Raw genomic sequence first — 16,426 nt, 5'->3', positions numbered from 1 at the left:
CAGAGGTTGCAGTGAGCAGAGATTGCACCACTGCACTCCAGCCTGGCAACAGGGTGAGACTCCATCTCAAAAATAAATAAATAAATAAATAAAATAAATACTAAAACTTAGCTGGGCATGGTGGCAGGCACCTGTAATCCCAGCTACTTGGGAGGCTGAGGCAGGAGTATCATGTGAACCTGGGAGGCAGAGGTTGCAGTGAGCCAAGATCATGACATTGCACTCCAGCCTGGGCAACAAGAGTGAACTCTGTCTCAAAAAAAAAAAAAAAAAAAAAAAAATTCCTCGCTTTTGCTGTATCACAAAGGTTTGGGTATGTAGAGTTTCCATTTTCATTTGTTTTTAAGAATTTTTTTAATTTTTATCTTTTTAAAATTTATTTAATTTTATTTTAAGTTCCAGGATACAAGTGCAGGACAGGCAGGCTTGTTACATAGGTAAACATGTGCCATGGTGGTTTGCTGAACCTATCAACCCATTACCGAGGTATTAAGCCCTGCATGCATTAGCTATTTTTCCTGATGCTCTCCCTCTCCCACCCCCCATAACAGGCCCCAGTGTGTGTTGTTTCCTTCCCTGTGTCCATGTGTTCTCATTGTTCAGCTCCCATTTATAAGTGAGAACATGTTAGTGTTCGGTTTTCTGTTCCTGTGTTAGTTTGCTGAAGATAATGGCCTCCAGCTCCATCCAGGTCCCTGCAAAGGACATGATCTCATTCCTTTTTATGGCTGCATAATATTCCACGATGTACATGTACATTTTCTTTATCCAGTCTATCATTGATGGACGTGTGGGTTGACTCCATGTCTTTACTATTGTGAATAGTGCTGCAAGAACATATGCATGCATGTATCTTTATAATAGAATGATTTCTATCCCTTTGGGTATATACCCAGTAACAGAATTGCCGGATCAAATGGTATTTCTGGTTCTAGGTCTTTGAGGAATCACCCACTGTCTTTCACAATGGTTGAACTAATTTACACTCCCACCAACAGTGTAAAAGCTTTCCTATTTCTCCATAGCCTCACTGGCATCTGTTGTTTCTTGACTTTTTAATAATTGCCATTCTGACTGGCATCAGATGGTATCTCATTGTGGTTTTGATTTGCATTTCTCTAATGATCAGTGATGCTGAGCTGTTTTTCATATGTTTCTTGGCCGTATAAATGTCTTCTTTTGAGAAGTATCTGTTATGTCCTTTGCCCATTTTTTAATGGTTTTTTTTCTTGTAAATTTGTTTAAGTTCCTTGCAGATTCTGGTTATTAGACCTTTATCGGATGGATAGATTGCAAAAAATTTCTCTCATTCTGTAGGTTGCCTGTTCATTCTGCTGATAGTTTATTTTGCTGTGCAGAAGCTCTTTAGTTTAATTGGATACCATTTGTCAATTTTTGCTTTTATTGCAATTGCTTTTGACATTTTAATCATGTAATATTTGTTTGCCTTTTCCTATGTCCTGAATGGTATTGCCTAGATTTTCTTCTAGGGTTTTTACAGTTTTGGGGTTTACATTTCAGTCTTTAATCCATCTTGAGTTAATTGTTGCATAAGGAAGGGGTCCAGTTTCAGTTTTCTGCATATTACTAGCCAATTCTCCCAGCACCATTTATTAAATAGGGAATCCTTTTCCCATTGCTTGTTTTTTTTCAGGTTTGTTGAAGATCAGGTGGTTGTAGATGTGCAGTCTTATTTCTGAGTTATCTTTTTTGTTCCATTGGTCTATGTGTCTGTTTTTGTACTAGTATCATGCTGTTTTGGTTACTCTAGCCTTGTAGTATAGTTTGAAGTCGGGTAGCATGATGCCTGCAGTTTTGTTCTGAGATTATAGGGTTTTCTAGATATGGGATCATGTCATCTGCAAACAGAGTTTGACTTCCTCTCTTCCTATTTGAATACACTTCATTTCTTTCTCTTGCCTGACTGCCCTGTCCAGAACTTCCAAATACTATGTTGAATAGGAATGGAGAGAAGGGGCATCCTTGTCTTGTGCTGGTTTTCAAGGGGAATGCTTCCAGCTTTTGCCCATCCAGTATGACATTCACTGTGGGTTCGTCATAAATGGCTCTTATAATTTTGAGGTATGTTCCATCAGTACCTAGTGTATTGAGTTTTTAACATGAAGGGATGTTGAATTTTATTAAAGGTCTTTTCTGTGTCTATTGAGATAATCATGTGGTTTTTGTCTTTAGTTCTGTTCATGTGATGAATTACATTTATTGATTTGCATACATTGAACCAGCCTTGCATCCTGGGGATGAAGCTGACTTGATCATGGTGGATAAGCTTTTTGATGTGCTGCTGGATTCAGTTTGCCAGTATTTTATTGAGCATGTTTGCATCAATGTTCATCATGGATATTGGCTTTAAGTTTTCTTTTTTTTATTGTATCTCTGCCAGGTTTTGGTATCACAATGATTCTGGCCTCATAAAATGAGTTAGGAGGAAGTACCTCCTTTTCAATTGTTTGGAATAGTTTCAGGAGAACTGATACCAGCTCTTTTTTGTACCTCTGGTAGAATTCAGCTTTAAATCCATCTGGTCCTGAGCTTTGTTTGGTTGGTAGGCTATTAATTACTGCCTCAATTTCAGAACTGTTATTGGTCTATTCAGGGATTCAACTTCTTCCTGATTTAGTGTTGGGAGAGTGTATGTGTCCAGGAATTTATCCTTTTCTTCTAGATTTTCTAGTTTATTTGCATAGAGGTGTTTATAATATCCTCTGATGGTTGATTATATTTCTGTGGGGTCAGTGGTCATATCCCCTTTATCATTTTTCATTGTGTCTATTTGATTCTTCTCTGTTTTCTTCTTTATTAGTCTAGCTAGCTAGTGGTCTACTTTATTAATTTTTTTCAAAAAAACCACCTCCTGGATTCATTTATTTTTTTGAAACATTTTTTGTATCTCTATCTCCTTCAGTTTTGCTCTGATCTTGTTTATTTCTTGTCTTCTGCTAGCTTTGGGGTTCATTTGCTCTTAGTTCTCTAGTTCTTTTAGTTGTGATGTTAGGGTGTCAATTTGAGATCTTTCTAGCTTTTTGATGTGGGCATTTGGTGCTATAAATTTCCTTCTTAACACTGCTTTAGCTATGTCCCAGAGATTCTGGTACATTGTGTCTTTGTTCTCATTGATGTGAAATAACTACTTGATTTCTGCCTTAATTTCATTATTTTTCCAGGAGTCATTCAAGAGCAGATTGTTCAAATTCCATGTAGTTGTGTGGTTTTGGGTGAGTTTCTTAATATTGAGTTATAATTTGACTGCACTGTGGTCTGAAAGACAGTTTCTTATTATTTCAATTCTTTTGCATTTGCTGAGGAGTGTTTTACTTCCCGTCATCTGATCAGCTTTAGAGTAAATGCCATGTGGCACCAAGAAGAATGTATATTCTGTTGTTTTGGGGTGGAGACTTCTGTAGGTATCTGTTAGGTCCCCTTGATCCAGAGCTGAGTTTGAGTCTTCAATATTCTTGTTAATTTTCTGTCTCAATGATCTAATATTGACAGTGGGGTGTTAAAGTCTCCCACTATTATTGTGTGGGAGTCTAAGTCTCTCTGTAGGTCTCTAAGAACTTGTTTTATGAATCTTAGTGCTCCTGTATTGGGTGTGTATATATTTAGGATAGCTCTTCTTGTTGAATTGATCCCTTTACCATTATTTAATGCCCTTCTTTGTCTTTTCTGATCTTTGTTGGTTTAAAGTCTGTTTTGTCCAGAAACTAGGATCACACCCCCTGTTTTTTTCTGATTTCCATTTGTTTGATAAATTTTCCTTCATCCCTTTATTTTGAGGCTCTGTGTGTCTTTGCACATGAGATGGGTCTCTCGAATACAGCACAGCAATGGGTCTTGACTCTTTATCCAGCTTTCCATTCTGTGTCTTTTAATTGAGGCATTTAGCCCATTTACACTTAAGGTTAATGTTATCTATGAATATGATCCTGTCATCATGATGCTAGCTGGTTGTTTTTGCAGACTTGTTGATGTAATTGCTTCATAGTGTCATTTGTCTTTGTACTTCAGTGGCTGTTAATGGTTTTTCCTTTCCATATTTAGTGCTTCCTTCAGGAGCTCTTGCAAGGTAGGCCTGGTGGTGGTGAATTCCCTCAGCATTTGCTTGTCTGAAAAGGATTTTATTTTTCCTTCACTTATGAAGTTTAGTTTAGCCAGATATGAAATTCTGAGTTGGAATTTTTTTGCTTTAAGAATGTTGAGGCTGGGCACAGTGGCTTACGCCTGTAATCCCAGCACTTTGGAAGGCCAAGGTGGGCTGATCACCTGAGGTCAGGAGTTCAAGACCAGCCTGGTCAACATGGTGAAACTCTGTCTCTACTATAAATACAAAATTAGCTGGACGTGGTGTCAGGTGCCTGTAATCCCAGCTACTCAGGACACTGAGGCAGGGGAATCAACTGAACCCAGGAGGTGGAGGTGGCAGTGAGCCAAGATTACACTATTGCACTCCAGCCTGGGTGACAACAGAGAGACTCTGTCTCAAAAAAAAAAAAAAAAAAAAAAAGTTGAATATTGACCCCCAGTCTCTTCTGGCTTGTAGGGTTTCTGCTGAAAGATCTGCTCTTAGTCTGATGAGCTTCCATTTGTAAGTGACCTGGCCTTTCTTTCTGGCTGCCCTTAACATTTTTTCCTTCATTTCCACATTGGAGAATCTGATGATTATGTGTCTTGGGGTTGATCTTCTTGTGGAATATCTTACTGGGGCTCTCTGGGCTTCCTGAATTTGAATGTTGACCTGTCTTTTTAGGTTGGGGAAGTTCTGGATGATATCCTGAAGTATGTTTTCCAACTTGGTTCTGTTCTCTCTGTCTCTTTCAAGTACCCCAATCAGTCATAGGCTCGGTCTTTTTACATAATCCCGTATTTCTCAGAGGTTTTGTTCATTCCTTTTCATTCTTTTTTCTCTATTCTTGTCTGCCTGTCTTATTTCAGCAAGACAGTCTTCAAGCTCTGAAATTCTTTCCTTTTCTTGGTCTCTTTAGTAATTGATACTTGTGGTTGCATTGTGACGTTTTCATGTTGAGTTTTTCAGTTCCATCAGGTCATTTATGTTCCTCTCTAAACTGGTTATTCTGATTAACAGCTCCTGTAATGTTTTGTCATGGTTCTTAGCTTCTTTGCGTTCGGTTAGAACATGCTCCTTTAGCTCAGTGAAGTCTGTTATTACTCACCTTCTGATGCCTACTTCTATGAATTCATCCATCTCAGCTTCTGCCCAGTTCTGTGCCCTTGCTGGAGAAGTGTTGCGATCATTTAGAAGAGAAAAGGCACTCTGACTTTTTGAGTTTTCAGCATTTTTTCATTAGTTCTTTCTCATTTTTGTGAGTTTTTCTAGCTTCAATCTTTGAGGCTGCTGACCTTTGGATGGAATTTTTAATGGGGACTTTTTCGTTGATGCTATTGTTGTTGTTGCATTCTGTTTGTCTTTCCTTTAACAATCAGGACCATCTTCCATTGGACTGCTGCAGTTTGCTGGGGGCCCGTTCCAGACCCTATTCACCTGGGTCCATATGCTATGAAAAGAATGTATATTCTCCCGTTGTTTGATAGAATGAACTGTAAATGTCTGTTGGGTTCATTTGGCTTAAAGTTCAGTTTAAATCCAGTGTTTCTTTGTTGAGTTTCTGTGTAGATTACCTGTCTAATGCTGGGAGTAGGGAATTGAAGACCTCCACTATTATTGCATTGCAGTCCGTCTCTTTGGATCTAATCATATTTGCCTTATGAATCTGTGTGCTCCAGTGTTGGATAGTCATATATTTAGAAGTGTTATATCCTCTTGCTGGATTGATCCATTTATCATTATATAATGACCTTCTTTGTATTTTTTTTTTTTTTTTACTGTTCTTGACTTACAGACTGTTTTATCTAAGTACAGCTATCCCTGTGCACTTTTGTTTTCCATTTGCATGGAATATCTTTTTTTTATTATTATACTTTAAGTTTTAGGGTACATGTGCACAACGTGCAGGTCAGTTACATATGTATACATGTGCCGTGTTGGTGTGCTGCACCCAGTAACTTGTCATTTAACATTAGGTATATCTCCAAATGCTATCCCTCCCCCATCCCCCCACCCCACAACAGGCCCTGGTGTGTGATGTTCCCCTTCCTGTGTCCATGTGTCCCCATTGTTCAATTCCCACCTATGAGTGAGAACATGCAATGTTTGGTTTTTTGTCCTTGTGATAGTTTGCTGAGAATGATGGTTTCCAGCTTCATCCATGTCCCTACAAACAACATGAACTCATCATTTTTTTATGGCAGCATAGTATTCCGTGGCTTATATGTGCCACATTTTTTTTTATCATGACTTTATTTTCAGTCTATCTCTATGTCTTTACTGGTAAAGTGAGTTTCTTGTAAGTAACGTATAGTTGTATCATGTTTTTTTTTTAATTCCATTCAGCCAGCCATTCTATATCCTTTAAGTGGATAATTTAATGTTTATGTTCAAAGTTATTATTGATATGTGAGGCTTTGTTCCTATCATATTATTTAATTGTTTTCTTGTTTATATCTTCTTTCTTCCTTTGTTTTTATCTTACTGATTGTCATTGTGATTCGGTGGATTTCTGTAGTGGTGCAGTTTGAATCCTTTCTCTCCTTTGTGTGATTGTTTTACGAGTGAGTTTTATGCTTTTGTATGTTTTCATGATGGTAAATATTGTCCTTTCACTTCCAGGGATCCCTTGAGCATTTCTGAAAAGGTCAATCCAGTGGTAAAAAAAAAGTCCTTCTCTTAGCATTTGCTTGTCTGGGAAAGACTGTATTTCTCCTTCAGTTGTAAAGGAGAATTTTGCTGGAAATAGCATTCTTGACTGGCAGTTTTTTTCTTTCAGCATTTCGAATATACCATCCCTTTGTCTTATGACCTGTAAGGTTTCTGCTGAGAAACCTAATGTTAGTCTGATGGAGTTTCCTTTATTGATGACTAATGCTTTTCCCTTGCTTTTTTAAAAATTTGCTCTTTATCTTTGACTTTAGATAGTCTGACTATAATGTTTCATGGAGAAGACCTTTTTGTGTCATATCTGCTGGGGGACTGTTGAATTTCTTGTGCCAGAATGTCTAAATCTCTTTCTGGACTTAGGAAGTTTTTATCTATTATTGTGTTAAATAGGTTTTCTAATCCTTTCTTTGTCTCTTTTCTCTGGAGGACCCTGATAACTTAAATGTTTGATCACTTTATGTTATCCAAAATGTAACAAAGAGTTTGCTCATACTTTTCAATTCTTTTTTATTTATTTTTGTCTGACTGGATTATTTCAAAAAACCTGAGATCAAGTTCTGAGATTCTTCTGCCCGATCAAGTCTATTGTTGAGACTTTCAAATGTATTTTGTATTTCCTTCCATGAGTTCTTCAATTTCAGAATTTCTATTTGGTTCTTTCTTTATCTAAATATCTATCTCCTTGGCAAATTTCTCATTCATATCCTGAACTATCTATCTGACTTATTTGTATTATTTTTCAGAATTCTCTTGTATCTCACTGAGCTTCTTTAAAATGAATTTTTTTTCCTTTTTTATTTTGAGACAGAGTCTCACTCTATTGCCTAGGCTGAAGCGCAGTGGTGCAATCTTGGCTCACTGCAACCTCCACCACCTGGACTCCATTGATCCTCCTGCCTCGGCCTCCCAAGTATCTGGGATTACAGGCAAGCACCATCATGCCCAGCTAATTTTTGTATTGTTAGTAGAGATGGGGTTTCACCATGTTGGCCAGGCTGGTCTTGAACTCCTGACCTCAAGTAATCTGCCCACCTTGGCCTCTCAAAGTGCTGGGATTGTAGGCATGAGCCACTGCACCCAGCCCCTAAAATGAATATTTTCAATTCTTTATCTGGGATTTGGGAAGTTTATTTTTGATTAAGATCTATTGCTGGTGAATTATTTTGTCTCTTGGAAGTGTATTTCCTTGTAGTTATGCAGGCTCTATATGATTTCTTTGTCTGTAACCACAATTATTGGTATCTGTGATTTCCTCAGTGGGTTAGGGTGTGGTTAAGAGTAGAGGCTGTGATGAAGTTGTGCTGGGGACTGGGATGCCAGGTAGGTCAGTCTTCAGGCACCAGTGGTGACAGCAGCTGGCTGAGCATGTCTATCTTTGTGCCTCAGAGTAGTATAAGCTGGCATTTGTTTTGGCAGTTCCTGGTGAGCCAATTCTTGGGCCTCCAGGTGGCTTGCTTGGATACCAGTAGTGGCAGCAGTGAACTAGGCAGGTGGGTGGGTTCTCAGGCCCCTAGGCAGCTGGTGTGGCATGGGTGATGGCAGTGGCAGTGGCAGGATGATTTTTTGGGTCCTGAGTGGTGTGCATTGATGTTGGCAGTGGTTGCGATGGGCTGGGCAGGCCAGTCTCTAGGACAGCAGGTGAGTGCTTGCACATAGGGGCCAGCTGAGACGGTAGTGGCCAGGAGTTTAGGCCTAATCTGAGTTCCCTGGGAGGAGTGTACTCAAGGTGGTGGATGGGCTGGGCAAGCCCAAGGATGCAAGGCTATCTGTTCTGTCATGGAAGAGGAGCAGGCACCAGCCATCGTGAGCTGGAGCAGGCCCCAGGTGGAGTGCTCGGCTGAGAGGTGGTAGCAGCTGTGCTGAGGCCCTGTCACTGGAGGGAGGGGTTGTCTTTGGTGGCCACAGCCTGGGCTGGTGCACGGGGAATACACATCCCTCTCATGCTCCAGTCCTGCCAGGGTTTGCCCTCCAATCTTGGCAGCAGTAGCCCATGCCTAGCTCGCCCTCCTTGGCTCTGGCTACAGGAGCACCGCCCCAACCAAGCTGACAACTTAGTTCCAGTGTCAATTTGTGCCTCACTCACAACCCAGTCTCCTGGCAGTGCTCACTTTCCAGCACCAGCAGCTGCAGCTGCAGCCTGTACCTCACTTGCTTCTTAGCCTCAACTGTGGAGGTGCTCTCAGCTCACTCCTCAGTCCCAGTAGCAACAGCCCAAGTTTCCATAATGCCTCAGTCCAGATGCTGCTGGGCCCCAGGACAGCGTGCAGTCTGCCAAAAGCTAGGTTTGAAAATGGCACCTTGCTATAGCAGCTTGGGTCTCAGAAGGGAACCCAGCACGACCTTCCTCCCTAGAGGAGTTCCATCCCACAGTCTCCAGGAGACTCTCTATGTTAGTTTCAGGGATGGAAGGGTCGAGAAGTTCTCCATGGCCAGAGTTACACATTTCTACAGTGGGCATGTGGGCTGCCGGAAGTCTCTCACTTACCCACTTACCCTTTCCCCATGTTGGGAAGTCACTCCTGGCTCCCAGCCGATCCCGGCCCAGCAGGCTGCCTTTTTCCCTTCTCTTTCCCCACGTACGGTGTTTCCTGTCACTTCTCTGTTGAATTCCAGCTTTCTCTCTTGGATAACATATTCGAAGTGTGACTGCCTGTACACTATTTTGGTTCTTCTAAGTGGGGGAGGCGGGCATGCAATGCTTCTAGTCAGCCATCTTGACGCCCCTCCCCTACCTTATTATTTTAAGGTAGATTTGGTTGCTTTCTCCTCTGCTTCCTGTCACACCCTCCAACCCCAGATAACAACATTAACAACCAAGCACTCATATGATCACATACAAACACCTATACCTGTGAGAATACTTACACTGCTTTACAAAAATCAGATTATATCATACATACTGCTTTGCACCTTGCTTTCCTCTCTTAAGATATTCTAGAAATGTGTTCAAAGTCAACCTATATCTTTCTTATTCGTTCTATCTTCTATTTTTAAAATATTTCCAAAGAAATATTTTTAGAGGTAAATATAAATAATACAAATGGCCTTCGGACTCCAAATCTTTTCCTTCACCCTTCCTCCAGTTTGACTGAGTCAACACTTCTCTCAGGGAAGCTGTGGAAAATCAGGCTGGGGGTTGGGGGGAGGCTGTTCTAACATCAAGAATGATGTCTCTCACCAGTTAAATGACAACTGACTTGGGTTCATTTGTATTCGGCAAGTCTGTAAACTAAATCGCTGTAAAAAAAATGGCTCTAGCATTTTAATTTCACTCTTTTAAAATATATATTTAATGGCTATAACATGATAGCTGTGAAATAAACCCTTCTGTTAGATATTGTAACCGTGAAATATGGCTTTTTAACTAGTTGGCAGTGAAATTTTTGCTGCATTCAATCACTCAATGACTGAAATATTAAATAGGAAGGGGCAAGCATGTGGAAAAAGTCTTTCCTACCTGGCAATAGCTAGATTACAACCAGCAAGGTCAACTGCAAAATGACTGTCACCTCTAATGTGGCAATTACCGTCCTCCCAAATGGGCTGCTGCTGACTCAAAGCCAGCAATTTAATTTTTCCCTCCTCGTCTACAAGTTACCTTGGGAAACTTCATGATCAGCACTATTCTTTTTATGCTCTTAGGTGCTGACAGCAGAAAGGATTTTTGCCCAAGGCTCAAGCCAAGCTTTGGGGAACAGTGCCTTTCTCCCTAAAACCCAGGGACTGGGCTGTTTCTAGGCTCTTGATAGAAGGATGAAATAAGATTTCTACCTATGAAATGTTGATTCTCACTTTCCCCCTTACTACAGAACTCAAGTTCTTCATTCAGAGCAGCCATGTGGTTGGTTGAAAAAAAAAAAAAACACGTCCTCAGACTCCCTTGCAGCTAAATTGGCCATGTGACACAGTGAGATGGAAGCAGAGGTCTAGGGAGCAGGCTCCAGGGAAGGCAGGAAAGTATCGTTTTCCTGATAAAAAGGGGCAGACTTAGGTGACAGATGCCTTCCATCTTTTCATCCTTTGACCTTCCTCTTATTTTCCTGCCTGAGTTGTGGACTCACCCTTTGGAGCTGGAGTCACCCCACACTAAGGATGGCAAAACAGAATGCTGAAAAGGGAGCTGCTGATGACTCCCTTGAGGAGCTGTACCAGCCTGGGATGGCCAACTTCTAGGTTTCATTGTTACTTAAGAAATGTAAATCCCTATTTGGTTAAGACGCTGTAGTCACTTTAGTCAGCCTTTTATAAAATTCAGGCTAACAATTCTAACTGATACATAAGTAACAGCTAGAGGGAAAGTTGCTTAGTCTGACCGACTTACATTTTTCTCTTCATGGGAACTTAGCTTTATGGAGTTGACATTAGTTCCCATTTTACTTTGGCTGCCAGGGAACTCAGAGTCAAATGTGGTGCCCAAATATCTACCATATAATCCTAGAAATATACCTAATATTATATCTATGTTATATGTGTTCTCAGACTCAGCCTCTTCTCCTTCTAAACTTCTCTTTATAAAATTGGTTATAACTTTCTATTTGATTTATACTGTATTATTTTACTGTATACATTTTCCATGCTTTACATTTTTGTGGAATGAAACAAGGTATATGTTTGTGTGTATACACATATATGTACACATATATACAAAGTGTATATATGTTAAGCGGTTTCTATGTGCTCACTCATTGTACTGAGCACTTGTTAATGAAGCATGAATCCCCCACCATGGTCTTCTACCCTTGGTACATTATGCTCCCATTTTACAGACAAAGAAACTGAGACTTAGAAAGACTAAGCTGCTTAGCCAAGGTTGTATCCAAGTGGGTAGATCAGTTTTTTTAAAGCCTTCAGACCCAAATTTGCTGAAGTTTTTTCTGTTTTTCTTTGAAACAACTTAAAATTTTAACAATTTTTTACCTATTGCTACCGTAAAAGAAGTCGACATCAGGTTTTTCTCTGATTATGTCTCTCATTGCGAGTCTACTGCTGTGATTTCCCCTTAACATTCTTTTTGTGAATGAATTGTAGAAATTAGAAATGGGAAAGGCTTGTCAGCCATGAAATATACATGTTTAAGCGCAAAGGAGAGAAGTGCTTGGCGAACAAAGCTAAGACCTCACACTTAGGAGTGACCCAAATGTTTCTTGAAGATGGTAGAAGGGTGACAAATCCCACAGGCTCTGTAAGTGACATCAGAGGAGCAAAGGTTGGGGGAGAGTGTGAAGCTGGAAAGGGAAAGTTTTCAAGTGATGAAGATGAGTAAATGATGCATTCCTGGACTCTTCTCATTTCATAGGCTGGAGGGGCTAAAGGAATTGGATTGGGAAGCAACAAACAAGATTTGTTTAGAGGTTTCTAGTACAATATAATTACTTCAACAAATATGTATTGAGTGCCTCCTATGCTCCAGATCCTGTTCTAGGCACTGGGCATACACCAGTGAGTAAAATAGACAAAAATCCCAGCTCCATGGAGCTTATATTCTAGCAAGGGGAGAAAAATAACATAGGTAAGAGAATAAGTTCTGTAGTATGTTAGAAAATAGATGTTAAGGAAGAAAGAAAAAGTAGAGCAGGAATGACTGCTTAGTAGACATTCACAAGGTTCCAGTGTGCTGAGCATTTTACATGCATTATTTCATTCAATCTTCGCAAGAGTGTTAGGGGATTCCCATTTCACAGATGAAGAAACTGAGGTTGAGTAAAGTGAAGTGATTTGTCAAAGGTCATGCTTCAGTAACAGCAGAAGCAGGATCAGAACTCCTCAGACCGTTGACCACACCCGCATGGCATGAAAAAGGCACCAGGGGCCACCATCTTCCTTACCCATCTCCCATCCTTGTTTGAAGGTGGGTTGAAGCGTTGCCCTTTGGTCATTCTCTCCAGGAAGCTGAATGTGGCTGAGGTTGGCTCCCTCACCTCTCCATAAGCTCTACACATCTGGGAAGCTGCTTCCTAAACTTCATAAGTTCTACACATCTGGGAAGCTGCTCCTCCTCCTTGTCCCTGATCTTTACTTCTCAGCCTCTTCCAGGATGGGAAGGTGCGGGTGCCCATTGTTGTCATGGAATGGGAACTCACCCATCACAATGGGCGAAGGAGTCTTCTAAGCCCTCTGAGGATTCTTGCCACTTGTTCCTTGCAGCTGTGACTCCCCAGGGTAAGAGGCAAAGAGCCACCAGGTCCCAGCTGAGGATGCCCTGTGGTCAGCTCAGACAGGTGAGGACAAGATGATCTGGGGGTAATGGCAAACATTTTGTACCCTGTCCATTTTTGAACCAATAATGTTTGAGTTGAAAGTCCCCATGGCAACCATATGTTCCAACCTCTTAGTTTTCAGAGAAGTAAGTTGAATCCCAGGCTGGGGGTGACCTTGTCTGCATCAGTGGCGCTGCTGCACCCAGGACCCACGCTGCCTACCATCTCCTTCTGTGGCAGCCTCTGTGTCTCAGCTCAGACCCAACCTCAGGACTCACTCACAGCCACTCTTACCTGCCTGGCACAGCATTGAGACCATGAGGAGCTAACACTCATGAATAATTATTATATGCCAAGTGCTGTGGTAAACTAAACATTCACCTGTTTTTGTTTTTTCTCCATGACAACCTTCAACATTTACAAATAGGAAACAAGGGACATACAGCAATGGATGGGATGCCACAAGTCCCAGCAAGGTCATGGGCCAGCTCCAGAGCTCATGAGCCTTGCCAAGGGCCACCTGGCCTCCCCAGGGCTGCAAAGGCTGCTTGTGAAATCTGGCGTTTCTCTCAGGGCCTGGACATACACGTCCTGCCTCCCTTCTACTCAGTAAGGTGTTTTCTGCTTTTCTTTCTCTTTTTTTTAATTGTTGTGTCTTGCCAATTCTCTTGGCTGTTCCGTGTGAATATGAGAGTAAACACGTACAGGACAACCTGTCCAGCTGCTCTCTCCCTCAGTAAATTGTGTCCTCCACCCTTTCCTCCCCCAGTCACCCCCCTGGGTTTTCCAAGGAGAGTTGCTGTAGTAGTGATACAGGACCTTATCCACTGCCAGCACTGACGGGCCAGAGGTGGCCCTTAGATGTGATGCCAGAGATGCATAGGTCCTCTTGCACTGTGATGCCAAAAGCCACATGGTAAGGAGAGGAGGAAAAGGTGGTGGGCCGCCTCTTTTGGTGTTGCAGAGCTGCTGCACCAGGCAATCCTGTTGTGTGTGTAGTAAACCCTTCCAGGATTTCTGCTACCTGCTGACAAACTCGGTGCAACAGACACTGTTTTTCACCTTTACCAGGCATTGCCCACTGCTCTCCAAAGCCCAGGTGTAAAGAAATAATCCCAGCAGCAGCAGTGCAAGGGAGTCCTGTCGTCTCACAGCCTTGCCAAGATGCACTATATTGATTACGATCAAATTTGACTGGGACAGGAAACCCGAACTAACAGGGGCTTAAACACGATAGACATTTATTCTCTCTGTGTAATGAAGTCCAGAGGGAAGTAGTCCAGGCTCGATATGGCGGCTCTGCAGTTCAGGATTCTCAGAGATGAGGCTCCCTCCCACCTACCACCACTCACCAGCTCCAGGGGGCAGCTGTCATCTCGTGTCCCCAGATGGCATCTGCATTCCAGGCAGCAGAATGCAGAAAGGGAATTAGAGGGGAAAGGGCGTGTCCCCATGGATCATATTGGGCCAACCCCAATTGGCTCAGCTGCTTCTTCCTAAGGAAGGTTCCCGGCAGCTGCCATACAACACTTCCTCTCGTGGGCCAGAACTTCAACCACATGGTCAGGCCTCACTGTAAAGGGGGCTGCAAAGTAGGCATTGTCCTGGTGGGATGATTGCCCAGCCGAAAGTTTAGTCACCGTGGAGGAGACAGAGAAGCAAAATCAAAGGACAGCCTGAAGGTTCTGCCACCCCAGCGGGTGTTCTCTTATCTTTAATTTGATCATTTAATTCCCCAAATTCTAACAAGAATAAGCCTAACTTCATTCCAATTAGCCTGGCCAGGGCAGGGGGAGGGGTGCAGAAGAGGATGCATAGTGCTGTCTACTTCTCAGCATTGTGCTCATATAGCACCTTATAAATACTCTGCAAACTCTAGTGTACTTTGCAAAACTAAGGAAGAACACATGAAAGGCACGTCAATGTTTACCAAGTAGTTTTATATTCATTGTTTTATATAACTTTCATGACAACCCTAAGACATGTGCTGGTTATGTGTCTTTTGTGTGTACCCCTCTCCCATTCATTCTCCATCCATTCCCTGTTCTGCAGCCTGGAGTCTAAGCTGTAAAGGCTATATCCCCTATTCCCCTATGCTTTGGCTCTTTTTGCTTTTTAATTTATTATTATTATTTTTTGAGACAGAGTTTCACTCTTGATGCCCAGGCTGGAGTGCAATGACACGGTCTCGGCTTACTGCAACCTCCACCTCCTGGGTTCAAGCGATTCTCCTGCCTCAGCCTCCCAAGTGGCTGGGATTACAGGCATCAACACACACCTGGCTAATTTTTGTATTTTTAGTAGAGACAGGGTTTCACCATGTTGGCCAGGCTGGTCTCAAACTCCTGACCTCAGATGATACACCCCCACCTCGGCCTCCCAAAGTGCTGGGATTACAGGCTTGAGCCACCATGCCCAGCCCATGCTTTGGCTCTGGTTGGATTCACCCCATAGGAAATAGCAGTGGGAATCAGAAGGGCAGAATGAGATAGACAGTGGTGTGCTCATAAATGGTTCACAACCAGCTCTCCAGAGGAAAAGCAGCCTAATTTGTAGTGGCATCTGCCAATTTCCATGCATAAATACTTCCACCGTGGTGGATTTCAAGCTACTGACATCACTGAACATGGAATTGGGAAGAGATGTACATAACACATTCTGATACATCACAGGTTCAAAGTACTGGCCGCCCAGGCTCTATCCCTACCATGCCAGAATTTGGAAGAGGCTGTGTTTGTCTATTTATGTCCATAGCTCCTGCCGGGCAGCCCCTTCCCCACAGCCACAGTTCTCCCCGTTCACAGTGCCCTCTCCCTACTCCTTTGGCCCAGGGATAGATAGGCTTCCTGCTGTTGCTGGTCCCAGGAAGCTGCACCATTCCTTGTCAGTTCCTGTAACCCTGCCCACATCTCTGAGAAGAGACCCTTCATTACAGTCTCTTCTGTCACTGGTTTCACTGCAGGGATGCGGACTGAAACTGAAGCAGATGTTAGTAACTGTCGTACCTACAGACAAGGAAACTGAGCCTCCTCCATGAAGTGAAGTGACTCACCCACAGTCGCACAGCTAATATATGGCAGAGCCCACAGCAGAACCCAGATGTACTGAGGCCAAGTTCAATGCCAGCATAAAACAGGTTTTGTTTTAATGCACTTGCTTGACGCTGTTAAATTATTGAGCAGTGATTTTATAAGAGGATTCCTTTTAATTCCCTTTCCTTAACCTGCACAAAACAGAGCCTGCTGAAATGCCTAGCGCTTCAACAAGGTGAACTCTTGTAGGCCAGGGGCCAAATGATGGACATCATGTGCCACCAACACCACACAGATGAAGGTGGTGAGCCAGGGCAGAGTTCTGGTTCTCCTGCACCCTAAGATGAAAGCTAAAGTCAGAAAGGAGGGAGGAAGACAATGACGACATTTAAAACCTAAAAACAGTGGCCATTTCCAACTCAGTATTTCACACACATTCACTTTGT

The 16,426-nt window shown here is 42.3% G+C and overlaps 1 protein-coding gene and 1 long non-coding RNA gene across 3 annotated transcripts in view; one reads left to right on the top strand and one right to left on the bottom strand.

Moving 5' to 3' along the window:
- TEX36 (testis expressed 36) overlaps positions 1-12,801 on the bottom strand; it is a 99,800-nt gene extending 86,999 nt beyond the window's left edge. For both annotated transcript variants that reach the window (XM_055246003.2, XM_055245998.2), the window contains exon 1: positions 12,577-12,801. In XM_055246003.2, the coding sequence (XP_055101978.1) occupies positions 12,577-12,690 (114 nt within the window). In that variant the 5' untranslated portion in view covers positions 12,691-12,801. The remainder of the gene's footprint in view (positions 1-12,576) is intronic.
- Positions 12,802-12,851: 50 nt separating this feature from the next.
- LOC129464638 (uncharacterized) lies at positions 12,852-16,100 on the top strand. Its single transcript, XR_008651649.2, has 2 exons — positions 12,852-12,969; positions 15,911-16,100. It is a non-coding gene; the product is annotated as an uncharacterized lncRNA (long non-coding RNA).
- Positions 16,101-16,426: the final 326 nt, after the last annotated feature.

This window comes from Symphalangus syndactylus, chromosome 2, assembly GCF_028878055.3.
Source record: "Symphalangus syndactylus isolate Jambi chromosome 2, NHGRI_mSymSyn1-v2.1_pri, whole genome shotgun sequence".
In the NCBI taxonomy this organism is placed as follows: domain Eukaryota; kingdom Metazoa; phylum Chordata; class Mammalia; order Primates; family Hylobatidae; genus Symphalangus; species Symphalangus syndactylus.
The sequence above is the reverse complement of the archived record's forward strand: the minus strand, read 5'-3'. Positions and strand labels throughout refer to the sequence as shown.